This window comes from Ascaphus truei, chromosome 1 (assembly GCF_040206685.1).
Source record: "Ascaphus truei isolate aAscTru1 chromosome 1, aAscTru1.hap1, whole genome shotgun sequence".
Classification (NCBI taxonomy): Eukaryota; Metazoa; Chordata; class Amphibia; order Anura; family Ascaphidae; genus Ascaphus; species Ascaphus truei.
In genome coordinates this window covers 373,350,001-373,364,655 of record NC_134483.1, presented here as the reverse complement: position 1 = coordinate 373,364,655, position 14,655 = coordinate 373,350,001, and the positions used below count along the sequence as shown (strand labels likewise).

The following is a 14,655-nucleotide window of genomic DNA, read 5'->3' as shown; positions in this document are numbered from 1 at the left end:
CCCCTCACGTCCCGCCCTCTCTTCCAGCCAATCAACGCCAGCCCGGAGGAAATGCGGGAAAATCCGAAAAGGAAAAAATCAGATAGACGAAAAAAAATAATGGCGTCCAACCTTATAAGGCAAAGAGACTCGCGCACGCGCAGAGCGTCGGCCGCCGCGTTCCAAATTGGAATGCGGCCCCAGAGCGAGTTTTACAGAGCAGGAGACAGACAGGAGCAGCAGAGCCAGCACGTTACTGCCGGGGCAGGATCCTCACTCACTAACTCCTCCTCCACCATCATCATCACTCAGAAGCAAACGCGAATGAAGGGGCGGGCTCAACCGCGTTACCGTGTACACTCCACCCCCATTTTTTTTTTTTTTGTATAGTTTTTTTTTTTTTTTTTTTAAACAGATCTTTGATTCCCCCGCTTCACACCCATCCTCGCTTCTGTAACTTTTGCTGGATGCTCTTGCTACAGAAGGAACATGTTAGGGCAACAACAACAACAACCGCAGCATCAGCCGCCGCCGCCGCCGTTGTATTACTCCCCCGGTAGTAGTAGTAGCGGCGGTGCCGGGGGGCTGGTGGCAGAAGGCAGCCAGCTGGTGAAGTATGTGGAGGATTACTTGGAGTGCGTGGAGTCCCTGCCGCTGGAGATCCAGAGGAGCGTCTCTCTGCTGCGGGAGATTGATACTAAATATCGAGGTGGGTTCACGAGTCAGCTGTTTTTTTTTTGTTGTTGTTGCCTCCTTCCCTTCACCCTGTGCGGACACATCGCCTGGTCTGTCACGGGCTTTAAAGCCGCCGATCAGTGGGTTTCACAATGAGGCAACTCCTGTAATTGCCACAGCTCCGGGACAGCCTCCATCTATTGTAACCCTGTGTGCGTGTTGTGTCAAACTATATATATATATATGTAATATATATATATATATATATATATATTTTTATTTTTTTTTTAACTGGTGTTGGAAGCGTTGGACCGTGTTTGGGGAAAACTTACACGTAAAAAAAAAAAAAGTACGATCCGATTATGGCAAAGAGCCAACAATTCAATGTGTACTTAACCTCTTCGCTGCCAGAGCGCTGTGCAGCGCAGAACACACCGATGTGTTTTGCTGGGTCCCCCCGTGGCAGCGAAGGGAGATTCAATTGCTGCATTTCCCCAGAAGTGAGGCAAGTGCATTGTCTACCAGTGGGCTGCTCAACTCTAGCCCCCCACCCCCTCCAACAGGTCAGGTTTTTAAGGCAATTACTGCTTCAGTACATGTGGCTGATTGAGCCACCAGCCTTGAGGACTGGAGTTTTAAGCACCACTGGTCTTCAAAAAAGTCTTCTGTTTCCCTGAGTGTTTTTGATAGCACTTCTGTTTCTAGTTTTGAAATAATTTCAGCCATGTTGGAAAGTGGAGATGAAGACAGGTCGTGTTGCCTTTATTTAGCGAGTAATGACCCATCGGGGCTGTTCCCAGGAAGAGGTTGGGTGGCAGTGTTGCTATACTTGTTACGGATTGGTGTTTGACCTACCCAGGAGCTGCATAGGCCAGCCCATTGCTTTACTATACTGGATCAATATACTGTAAATACAAATATAGGATGAGTGTCATCTAAACTCTACATAGGGTTGAACTCGATAGACAAATGTCTTAATGATGTATAAACATGAGTCGCTTTGAAACGACGCCTCCTTTCTCTGACGCGGTCAGGATATTTCAACATGTAAGTGAAACACTGGGCTGTGGGTTCCCAGGTCACCACGTAACACTTCGACATTGCCAAGGATAGACCAACAGTGTCGTTTGCAAACATCATCTAGCCATACGCACACCCTCCAACACTGGGCATATGAAGATAGATACACTTTGGCACAGAACAATGTGGGATACAAGAGCTTACACTCTAACGAGGGCCTCCTGTGAAGGCACCCTAACGCATGCAATTCATTGTATGCAAGGATCATTTACAAATAAATACACTTATTTCTGTATTCTTTATTTTGTGTGTGTATATATAGATATATATCCATATCTTTCCTGTAAAACAGGTGCGCAAACTGGGGGGGCGCGGGCGGTTGCAGAGTTCTCGCGCTCTTCCCCAAGACATTTAAATTAAATGCTGGGGGACGTGCGACGCCTCTGCAACCTCTACTTACCGGGATTCAGCCGGCTTCAGGGCACGTGGCCATGGCAATGCGGCATCAAATGACGCAGCGGGGTCATGTGATGTCACGGTTGCCTTGGTTACGTGATGTCAAATGACGCCGCGGGTGGCGTCACACGACCCTGCAGCGTAATTTGACGGCGCACAACGGAGGAGAGCAGGCGGGAGGGTGCAGCAAAAAAAGTTTGCGCTCCCCTGCTTTAAAACACTGTTGTAAATTAGCCGAAGGTTCAGCGCTTGATCCAATGGGAAGCAAGCAGCAGAGTGTACCTTGGCTCTCCTTAAATCACACACAGGCAGAAATGGGTACAGCGGCTATGAAAAGGTACAGGGCTTAAGAAATAGGTATAGTTCCTCCTAAATGGGTACAATTGGAGGATATGCATGTGTGTTAACCTGACTGTAATACACAATCAGCAAAGAGAATAATCATATTCAGAAGTACTTGTAAGTCTCCAAATGCATTCTAAGTTATCTGCTATAGATGGTCATGTTGATGCCTTCAGACATAGGGGGCACGTTATTTGGGAGTGCGGGTGACTGTGTTTTGTACTGTTATGTAATGCAGGTGTAGCCCCCTTCCCTATGGGAAACCGCGGGCGATTATGTGTGCTGCTAATACCTGGACGTTCACAGGAAGCCTGAGGCTAAGGCCCCGGTAACGCTGCTGTAACGCGCGCCCGCGAGATTGGCGGCACGTTCAGCCGATTCCCCGGTCTGCAGCTCACTGGAGGCAGAGAGACTGGGGGGGGCGTGGCGGGGAAGTGACGGGGGCGCGGCCATGACGTCACCCCTCGCAGCGGGCCCGGCGCCATTGCGGGGAGGGCTCTCGTAGTAGGCAGCGGGGGCAAGGCCTGAGCCTCTGCTTCTGGGAGACTAGGGTGAGCACTCTCACTCTCTCAGTGCAGCTCCTCCACCTATGAGGGATCCTACGGTTGGGGGTTTTATTGGTAAAGCTGCTGATTCTGTCAGGGTGTGCAGGGAGTGAAAGAGAGCGTCACGTCCGCTGGGGGATGGAGTTGCCTAGGAAGACAGAAGTGTGAGGAGGAGGGTCTCGTGCATTATTACCAGCAGGGAGGAGGAAGGTCTCATGCTTTATTGGCAGGGGGGAGGAGGAGGGCCTTGTGCTTTATTGGCAGGGGGAGGAGGGTCTTGTGCTTTATTACCAGGCAGAGAGGAGGAGGGTCTCATGCTTTATTATCAGACGAGGAGGAGTCTCATGCATTATCCGGCAGAGAAGAGGAGGGTCTCGTGCTTTATTACCAGGCAAGGAGGAGGAGGAGGGTCTCATGCATTATTTTCAGGCAGGGAGGAGAGGCTCATGCATTATTAGGCCTCGTCCAGGGTGACGCTGAGTGGGCGCGCGCACACGCGCTGCCTGCGATGAAACACATTGTTGCAATGTGTGTGGCCAGCGCGAGCGCCTGAACGGCGGCTTAGCTGTTTGCCAAAGCAAGCAAATTTGAATATGCTGCTCGCTGGCGCGTCACGTGATTGGTTTGCCCAATGAGGGCGAACCAGCTCCGTGATGTCATGGCCGCGCCTCCCCCCCCGGCGTACCTCGCTGGCCACAAATCGCCCAGCAGAGCGTGGGGCGTCACAGAGCGCTATCGCGTGCACTCCTTCGCCGCAGCGCTAGCGCTGAGCGGGAGGCGCTCGCGGCAGTTGCTTACATATATAGATATATGTAAGCTCGCGCTGTGCTCGTGCGTGGGCGCTCGGCACTTAGATAAAAAATGTATACTTTCCAGCGCGCTCAACTACCTGCAATGCCCCCCTCCCGCATGCGTAAATGCAGGACACCCGGCGCTCATCCTTGGAGCGCTCTCCAAGCATGAGCACACTCAGCGCCAGCAGGGACTCTGCCTTAGGCTTGTTTATATAGTAGGCGATGGTGCACATGTGGGTGCCCAACGTGGTGCGGGCGTTTCATTTGTATAGGGCAAGCTAGGGGGCATGGCTATGACATGACAGCGTTAGGCCACGCTGTGATTGGTTCATAGTGGCGCGACAACAGCGCAAAAATACAAAAACATTTTGTATGTTTTCTGGTCTTCCCCGCCACCGCTCACGGCCGTGCGCGTCCCAAGTATACAAACGTCTGGCTTACACAGATTGTGGAGATCTGTCCTGCGCTTCCGTGTGCGATGTGGCAAACTGTATTGCTGTCAGTCACTGGGGTAGCGCATGAGGGAGCTCCGCTGGGCCACGGAATTGACCGGTGCAGGGGTTTGTAGGTTGCTTACCTCACCTGCATCTCCGGTCTGGGGCCTGCTCACCTCCGCTACTCCTGCGTGCCACCGTCAGAGGGAAATCAGGTAAAGATGGCGGATTCCGGCGCAACTGCAGATGACTGACTCAGAGAGGCTGCTGGGATACTTCCACAACTTTATTAATCCAAACACACAAGGGCTAACACCGCATTCTCCCTGAGGGGGAGAATGCGGTGTTAGCCCTTGTGTGTTTGGATTAATAAAGTTGTGGAAGTATCCCAGCAGCCTCTCTGAGTCAGTCATCTGCAGTTGCGCCGGAATCCCCCATCTTTGTCTGGCTTACACAGCCAATTATCATTGACGCGCACGGTAGCGCGTGCACTATATTACAGCCTTCAGAAGGCAGGGAGGAGGAGACATGCTTTATTACCAGGCAGGGGGGAGGAGGAGGGTCACAGGCATAATACCCTGCAGGGAGGAGACTCCCCAGTATCACAGCCACTTAATGCCCTGCCCCCGAACTGTGGCCCAACCCCCTCTCATTAACCCCTTCACTGTTGGTTATTTTTTGCGTTACCACATTGGTAAGATCAAAGCTGCAATATGCAACTGTTCAACCCTGCATCTGAAAGATGAGATTTATCTACAGAGTCCAAAATTCCCTGGTATGTCTCTAAATATAATCATGCATTTTCTAAAAAAAACAAACAAAAAAAAACCAAAAAGCACTGCTGGGAACGTTCACACGTCCTTATCACATCCTTAAGCAGTATCGCCCAGTGCCTGTATACACAGGCGTAATTGTTTTCCTTACACAAATGAAATAATGTTTAAAGCAAACATATTTTGGTTGTTTTTTTTAGCTTCTTTGGAATATAATTATTATTACTTTTTATTGGGGGAGCTGGATGAGTTGAATGCATGGAAATCATGTTTCCTCCTCCCTCAGGTGTGCAGTAAGAACGTAGTTTGAATAATGACGGTGTGGTTTCCAGCAAGCCTAGCTTGTTACCTTTTTATTGTCCCTCATATCTTCTCCACTTTTCGTTGAGCAGATTTTTTTTTTTTCCTTTCAAAACCGATTTAGTGTAAAAAAAAAATCAGTTGCACAAGGGAGAGGTTAAAGGAGAGAGATTATAAAACCTTTAGTGTTTTACAAGGATTACCTGGAAATTTTAAACGAAAATAAAGAATACTTTAATTTTCTATTCTTTATTTTATTTATTTATTTATTTGTTGTTTCTTAGTCACCCACTCTCCTATGTTTAGCAACTCCAGGGCTTTTTGCATTTAAATGGCAAGTGTCCTGTCTGTCTTTATTTATATAGCGCCATTACTGTATATAGCGCTTCACAGTAGTAATACACGTGTAAGTAAGTTATTAGATCCGGCTCTCTGACGCCGTCAAGACGCTGATTTTTGTTTTTTGAACTACTTGACCACTTTTGTCAGTCCAAATGGTAATAAACATTGGAACTTTACGCTCCTCCCTCTCCTCTCTCAGTTCTGCTACAGACCCTGACAACCTGGTCAGGAACCACAACTCTGCCTTGTCCTCCTCTCTTGATCTACATGCCCCGCTTCCTCTGCCGTCCTCACCCTTCTAACCCCAGACCCTGGCTAAATTTCCACACGCGCATGCTGCGTTCCTGCAGTCGTTCCTCTGGAGGAAATCTCACTCTTGCAGACTTCCTTCACTACAAATTTATGCTATCCTGTTTCAACTCTGCCATCTCTCAGGCTAAACAAACCTATCTTTCTTCACTAATCAACACGCACAAGTCTAACCCATGCCTACTCTTCTCTGTCTTTGACTCTACTCAAACCAACCTCAGCTGTCTCTTCTTCCTCCATCTCACCTCAGGACTTTGCTGACTATTTTAAGGAAAAGATGGAATCCATACGTCAGAACATCCCCTCTGTTTCTTCTTCCCATCCTACACCCCTTCCTTACTCTCCTCCTGCCTTCCTTGAATCTTTTTCTGCTGTCTCAGAGGAGGATGTGTCACTGCTGATCTCCTCTTCTCCCTCTACTACCTGCCCTCTTGACTCTATTCCCTCCCTTCTCCTAAAACCTCTTGCTCCTACTATAATCCCTACGCTCACAAATTTTTTTAACTCCTCCCTCTACTCTGGTACCTTTCTCTCCCCCCCCCCTCCTCCAAACATACAACAGTTATATCATTACTCAAAAACGGCAAGCTTGACCCTACCTGTCTTTCTAACTATCGACCTGTGTCCCTCCCACCTTTTACCTCTAAACTCCTTGAACGTCTTGTATTCTCTCGCTTGCTCTACTTTCTCAACACCTATTCTCTCCTAGACCCTCTACAATCTGGCTTCCGCACTGCTCACTCGACTGAAACAGCCCTCACTAAAATAACTGACGACCTCCATGCTGCCAAAGCTAGGTCATTACACTCTGTTCATATTACTTGACCTCTCTGCAGCATTTGACACTGTAGACCACCCTCTTCTCCTTCACATTCTCCATACTCTTGTTATTCATAACAAAGCTCTATCCTGGATCTCCTCTTACCTCTCCCATCGTACTTTGTGTCTCTTCTGCTAACACCTCCTCCTCCTCTATCGATCACTCTGTGATGGTACCCCCGGGCTCTGTCCTGGGACCTCTTCTCTTTTCTCTGTACACACTTTCTCTAGGTGACCTAATCACATCTCTTGGGTTTAAATATTGCCTCTATGCTGACGACACACAAATGTACTTTTCAACCCCTGACCTTACTCCTGCTGTACAGACCAAAGTTTCTGAATGTCTCTCAGCTTTATCATCCTGGATGGCCCTCCGCCGACTTAAACTTAACAAGGCAAAAATAGAGCTCCTTCCTCATACTTCCTCCCAAACCTGGCACTACTACCTCCTTCCACATTACTGTTGGAACTACTATCATTCATCCGGTAGCCCAAGCACGCTGCCTAGGAGTCACACTCGACTCCTCTCTCACATTCAAAACGTATCTAAAACATGTCGCTTTTTCCTCCGCAATATCACAGATACACCCTTTCCTCTGTTGCTCGACTGCTAAAACTCTGACTCAGGCCCTCATTCTCTCCCGTCTTGATTACTGTAACTTCCTGCTGTCCGGCCTTCTTGCCTCTCACCTGTCTCCCCTACAATCTATCCTAAATGCTGCGGCCAGAATCACTCAACTCTTTCCTAAATCTGTCTCAGCGTCTACCTGGCTGAAATCCCTCTCCTGGCTTCCTATCAAATCCTGCATCTCACACTCTATTCTCCTCCTCCACTTTTAAAGCTTTACACTTTTCTGCCCCTCCCTACATCTCAGCCCTAATTTCTCGCTATGCACCATCCCAACTCTTGCGTTTTGCTCAAGGATGCCTTCTTTCTACCCCCTTTGTATCTAAAGCCCTCTCCCGCATTTAAACCTTTTTCACTGACTGCCCCACACCTCTGGAATGCCCTTCACTTCAATACCTGACTAGCACCCTCTCTATCCACCTTTTAAGACCCACCTTAAGACCCACTTGCTTAAAGAAGCATATGAATAGCACTGTGGATAATACTGGACACATGATACATAAAGCTTGACCCCCTGCAGACACACTTACCAGAACTCCCTCCTACTGTCTCTGTACGTTCTTCCTACCTACCATTTAGATTGTAAGCTTTTCGGAGCAGGGACTCTTCTTCCGAAATGTTACTTTTATGTCTGAAGCAGTTCTTCCCATGACGTTTTTTTTTTTAGATATGATACTGTACAGTAAGTAGAATTGTCACGGGAGACCAGGTAATTACACCTTTATAATCAGGATCATTTCATTGAGCAAAACGTGTTGATGAAATAAATTGTGATTTATTCCCTTATTATAGGCAAACCCACTGTTACACAAAATACAGAGAATAAGCACACTTACTTGGGACTGGGGTAACAAAACTATTATTTCCTAGGTGCAGGGACATCACATCCAGAAGTTTACCCTGAATAGTCTTGTGACTACAAAGATTCCAGGCAGACTGTGCTGAAGCAGAGCCCTGCCTCTTTCTCGCTGGAAACACTTTAAAAACCTTTTAAGAGAGACTTGGAGAATTGCCAGATTTTAGCTGCGTAAGGGTTTTTAAAACCTCTCAAAAAAACCCTCTCCCTCTCAGGGGCCAAAAAGATTTCCCTAGCAACCAATCTGAGACTACTAAACGGTGTTTCTTAAACCTCTGACTGTCCACAGGGGCAGGTGACATGTGGTCCTTCTTCCCTCTGTTCCATTCCGGCCACCCACGGTGTCAGGTCTCCGGCCCGTCTGGGTAGACCAGCTTGAGGTGTGAATCAGGTCCCTTGATCTGAGGATGTGGCCACTACTGAGCCATCCTGAACAAATGGCTCTCACACCCCTAGCCTTTCAAGTCCAGAGCTCTGAGTGAGACAGAGTGGCACCAGCTTGGTACAATGCACAAGCATATGCTGTAATACATTTTGCTAATAAAATATACCTTACACTCTGCAAAACCTGACAAACCTCTCAGCTTTATCACCTAGCTGGAGTACCCCCTGACCTCTTATACTAGGGAGCCCCGTACCGTTCTGGGGATACCATACACCCCTATTTTATTTTACCTAGGGATCCCGGCAGCTACAGGGACACTTTCCATCTCTGTGCCTCATTTTACTGTGCACAAAGCATATATCCCTTTATTAAATGTACCTTTTAATAAAATATACTTTTACACTGTGTTTTGTGCTACAATGTGTACGTCCCCCTTTCTGGTGTCAGGGATAGAATAAGAATATATCATCTCTACTCTTACTGGCCTTATCCCTGCTACATTGTAGAAACTTGACTTTACATTTAGCACACAAATAAAAGCCTGACAGCTTTATCACATAGCTGGGGCACCCCCTGAACCCCTATACTGGATACAGGGTAACCTGGGCATATAACAGGCATCCCCCTTATAATAGGGACCCAGTGTATGTTGCAGGGATACCTTGATCCCCCTATGCCCCTTTTTACCTTTCCCGTTTGTGCTGATGCAGGGAACCCTGGCGGTGAGTCGCAAGAACGTTTCCAGGGTAGGATTTTGACCGGAGCACTGTGCTTCAATGCACCTGGGAATCCTACCTGATTCGGGTACATCTTTGGGGTATCCCGTAACTCAGGGACCCCGCTACATAGCCACAATCTGACAAGACTTTCTCTGCAAAACCCACCCTGAAACTCAGTCCAGCAATCTCCTGGTCCCAGCACCCCTGGAAAGGTAAAAACACAAAAAATCTCTAATGTCGCATATTTTACATTAACACCTAGTAATACATATGCAGACCCTGGGTCCAATAGCTGACTCTCTCCAATAGCGGACCCCAAAACATGGATCAGGGGTAACCAGACGGGCTTGGCCTTTGTTATTATTATTATTGAGCCCAGTTACCCCCTAAACATCACAAGGATGTAAGTAGTTTGTTCCCTGCTCATCTTTATTTTTTTCTTACTAAACGAGACGTATACCATTATTTAATGTTGCTGCTTAGACATTAAAGAACCATATTTCAGTAGATTAAAATAAGATTTATTTTTTTCCCCTGATCAGATTTGTAGCTTGTTGCAAAACAGCACTGTGCTGCCTGGTGGAGAAAGTGAGAATAAACAGCAGGAGTTGCCATGTGAACACTACTGCAGGGTTTGGGCCTTTTTTAACAGAACAAAATAAAAATTAAGTTGGTAACATACTTTAAAGGGTATCCTGTGGAGAGCACTTACTAAGTATATTCTGTTGGGGGTGAACGTTACCTGTTAAGAATTCAGACCCCACAGGAGTCCAAAAAGCAGAGCATATCTATATCGTCACCGAGCAACTACTTGCAATTTAAACCTAAATGGATCAGTTGTGTGAACTCGTATACTACAAGTTTTTTAAAATGGCAATTCAATGCTTCTTTTTAAAATTCAGTCTGGTGTTCATACAGAGGATGATTGTTTGATGGCAAAGCATGTAAAATATTGATGCTATGTCAGTGCTCTTCAAGTAATTTTCCAAGAGGCTTATTTGCAAAAAGTTTACAAGTAGAAGGGCCAGAAGTATTATGGTGTGTGTGTGTGTGTGTGTGTGTGTGTGTGTGTGTGTGTGTGTGTGTGTGTGTGTGTGTGTGTGTGTGTGTGTGTGTGTCTGTCTTAAATTGCTTTCAACATTTTGCAGGCACTTTTGTAGCATATATTTTTATCGCCTTCGCATTATATTGAGTTCAATTTTTGGTGGGGAAAAGAACTTTTTTACGTGCCTGAGCAACTGCAAAGAAATTAGCCTGGTCCTTCAGGGGCTGGATTTGGCCCATGAACTGCGGATTGAATAGCCCTGTGGTATGTTCTTGTAGGAATTGTACTGTAAGATTATTGTGGTTTCTTTTTGACCCGTTCAGTGCCCGAGGGTCTGGCCGCCTGCCCCCAGCAACGGATGCGATCCTGGCAACCACGCAATCTGATTAAACTTTTAAACCTCAGTCTGCACCTCTCCTCCTTTTTTCTTATCAACGCAACCTGGGGGGAAAAAGAACAGAATTGTGGCGCACACTTGGACAAAAGCAGTGCTTGTTAAAGTGGTACTTTACGCAAACATATTCACAAATGGAACAGTAACGTTTTGGGGCAGGAGCCCTTCGTCAGATCACCCCCAGTGTAACAAAATTAAAGTATAATGTTTATATATGAAATTAGCACTCGCTCCCACCCCGTTGATGGCAAAAAATGCCAGTTCCGGAGCGTGTAGACATTTGGGTAATGGTGGGCGGCATTCTCGGTAGTCCCCCGAGGAGTCTACTGTTGGCACTATGATGTTTATTTAAAAACACATAAATATGAAGTTACAATGGTTTCAGCACTGGGTATGCTGTCTGCCATTGCCAGGATGCCTCCATGCTCTGGAACCATCAAGGTGGGGTTGAGAGCTAATTTATTGTATATATGTACTTTATGCTTTTCATTTTATTATACTGGGGTGATCTTACAAAGATGCTGCTGCCCCAAAATGTATTGTTCTGTTTTCTTTGTGAATGTTTGAGTAAAGTTCCAGTTTAGCAAGTATTGATATCAGTGTGCTACGTACATTTAAAAATATATATATATATATTTGTACTTCTGGGTGGAAGTTGTGGCACCAAGTAAATATTTTAGTTTTTTTCCAAATTGTGCGTTTGCAGTCTGTTTCCAGTTTATATATAAATGCAACTTCCTTATTCTTTGGTCCACTCCTGCCTTCCCTTTTTTTTTTTTTTTTTTTAATTTTTTTATTAAAGGAATGCTAAATAACCATTTTTATCCAACTACTTGTATACTAAATATAACCATAACCGGTTTTCAATCTGTTATTTAGAGTCCTTGGATTCTATGGAAAGTATCTAAAACAAACTAATGGTGGATTTCACTTTTCTAGTCACCGTGACACTATTTTTCTAGATTTCTAATTTTTAGAGGTATTAGTCTAGTGACATGTTCTTTTAAAAAAAAAACCGTACTGCTTTATAAATATTATGATTTGTAAAGATGCAAAATAAATACCGTTAGTCATTTGTGTTACACAGGTAATGCTGGGATTCAGAGGACTATGACAATTTGTAAAGCAGGGCTGCACAACATACGGCCCGGGGCACCCCGTGCGGGCGCGACGGACCCCCTTCAACCCCCCCTTCTTTACCCCCCCCCCCATCCCTGGTAGGGACAGGACGCGTTCCAGTAGGAGCGCGCTCCAGCACTGTCTGTGCGCGCTCTCACCTAACCTCCTCCAGCACGGGGCCGCGCTCTAGCAGTGTAGCGCGACCCGGAACTTCCGGGTCTGCTGCTAGAGCGCGCATCCCTCGCGCTTCCCTGCCGCCGCCGCCACCGCAGGTAAGCAGGGGCTGCTGACATGGGAGGGGGGCTGCTGACATGGGAGGGGTGCTGCTGACATGGGAGGGGTGCTGCTGACATGGGAGGGGTGCTGCTGACATGGGAGGGGTGCTGCTGACATGGGAGGGGGGCTGCTGACATGGGAGGGAGGCAGCTGACATGGGAGGGGGGCTGCTGACATGGGAGGGGGGCTGCTGACATGGGAGGGGGGCTGCTGACATGGGAGGGGGGCTGGGGGGGCTGCTGACATGGAATGGGCTGGGGGGGCTGCTGACATGGAATGGGCTGGGGGGGCTGCTGAAATGAAAGGGGCTGGGGGGGACTGCTGAAATGAAAGGGGCTTGGGGGGACTGCTGAAATGAAAGGGGCTTGGGGGGACTGCTGAAATGGAAGGGGCTGCTGCTATGGGGCCCGACTCTGTTTTCCTTGTGAGGGGGGAGAGTGGTGTGAGTTGCAGGGGGGGTGGGGGGGGGGGGAGTGGTGTGAGTTGCAGGTGGGGGGGGGAGAGTGGTGTGAGTTGCAGGGGGGGGAGAGTGGTGTGAGTTGTAGGGGGGGAGAGTGATGTGAGTTGCAGGTAGGGGGGGGAGTGTGGTGTGAGTTGCAGGTAGGGGGGTAGTGGTGTGAGTTGCAGGGGGGGAGAGTGATGTGAGTTGTAGGGAGGAGAGTGATGTGATGTGCAAGGGGGGGGAAATGATGTGAGGTGCAAGGGGGGGAGAGTGATGTGAGGTGCAGGGGGTGGGATGTGTGTGGTGTGCAGGGGGTTATTGTGTGTTTGATGTGGAGGGGGAGTATTATGTGTGTGGGTGAGGGGGAGAGCTGGGGGTACGAGAGATAGATGGGGAGTATCGCAAAGGTTGATAGTGGGGTTCTGGGGGTGATATGAGGATGATAATGAAGGGTGCTGGTGGTAATATGATGATGAGGGGTGCTAGGGGAGATATCTGAGGATGATAGGTGCTGGAGGAGAAAGGATGATGATGATGATGATGATGATGATGATGATGATGATTTTACCCGTGCGGCCCAATTTTTTTTTCCTTGGAGCAGTTCGGCCCTTCTCACTTTACGAGTTGTGCAGGCCTGTTGTAAAGGTTCTTATGATAACATTGAAATCTACTGAAATAATTAAACACATGTACACTAATTACTAGACAATCTATTGGAGTTTGGGTTTCCAATCATAGTTTGTCACAAACCTGAGTTATCCTTAAGTGTTTTTTTGTTTTCCAAATATATAAATCAGAACTGAAAGTTTTCATGACCACTAAATATTTACTTGTTATTTCTTTTTACTTCAGAGGCACTGAAAGAAATTGATGATGTGTTTGAGAAACAAAAAGATGAAAGTGATCCAAACCAGAAGAAGCGGCTACTGCAACAGCTTCAGAGAGCACTGATTGTTAGCCAGGAGCTGGGGGATGATAAGATACAGATAGTAACTCAGGTGCTTGAACTGGTAGAGAATCGGACCAAGCAAATGGAAGCCCAATGCAAGGGCTTCTACGATCCAACAGAGACTGAAAAGTCCACAGAGAAACAAAAAGTCGAATCAAACCCAGCTGAAAGGTCTACGCGAAGACCTCGCAGGCAACGCAATAGCGAGAGCCGGGACTTGTGTCATATGGTCAATGGGATAGACGAATGTGAGGATCAGCCCCCTAAAGAAAAGAAGACAAAGTCCTCTAAGAAGAAGAAACGTTCCAAAGCCAAACAAGAAAGGGAGATGTCCCCTATTCATTTCGCAATAGATCCCAATGAGCCCACGTACTGCTTGTGCAATCAAGTGTCCTATGGGGAGATGATAGGCTGTGACAATGAGTGTTCAGTAGAGTGGTTCCATTTCTCATGTGTTGGACTTACCTATAAACCAAAGGGGAAATGGTACTGTCCAGACTGCAGGGGCGATAACGAAAAAACAATGACCAAAAATACAGACAAAATAAAAAAGGATAGAAGGTCGAGATAGTACAACGGAAAAAATAACTTTTAAAGAGTTACATTTTTTTTTTTTTTTAAATATGTATACAAGTATATTTGTGTTTTAGGTAACATGCAATCATTTTTAATAGTATTGGAGTATTAAAAGTTGTTCGTTCTTCTGTTATGACTTATTGTTGCGGATTTGCCACACTTACAGGGTTCTTTAGTTCCTTGAAAGATCCACTCCCAGAAGCAAGCAAAATATTTAATGGGTTAAATCTTGGTGTTGGGTTTAAAAATCAGATTAGTGCAAGTATTTTTTAAATATTTCTGAAGATTTCCTTTTGCAGCAGGGAATCTATTCTTTATCTTGTTTATCTTACCCTGCAAAGATATTGGATTTATGCAGGACGTTTATTTCAAAGGGCAGATTATGAGAGAGGTATGGGACTAAGCATGCAGTGGGCAAAACAAATACCAGAAAGTAAGGGAACTAACACAGGTTTTAATTTATAGTGCTGACGATCGT

General features: G+C 46.7%; 1 protein-coding gene across 1 annotated transcript; it reads left to right on the top strand.

Annotated features, from left to right (window-relative positions):
• Positions 1 to 215: 215 nt before the first annotated feature.
• ING2 (inhibitor of growth family member 2) lies at positions 216 to 14,310 on the top strand. The gene is made up of 2 exons (XM_075610651.1): positions 216 to 688; positions 13,505 to 14,310. Exons 1-2 carry the CDS (start codon positions 469 to 471, stop codon positions 14,170 to 14,172), a joined length of 888 nt encoding a protein of 295 aa, XP_075466766.1. The 5' UTR covers positions 216 to 468; the 3' UTR covers positions 14,173 to 14,310.
• The last annotated feature ends 345 nt before the right edge of the window (positions 14,311 to 14,655 follow it).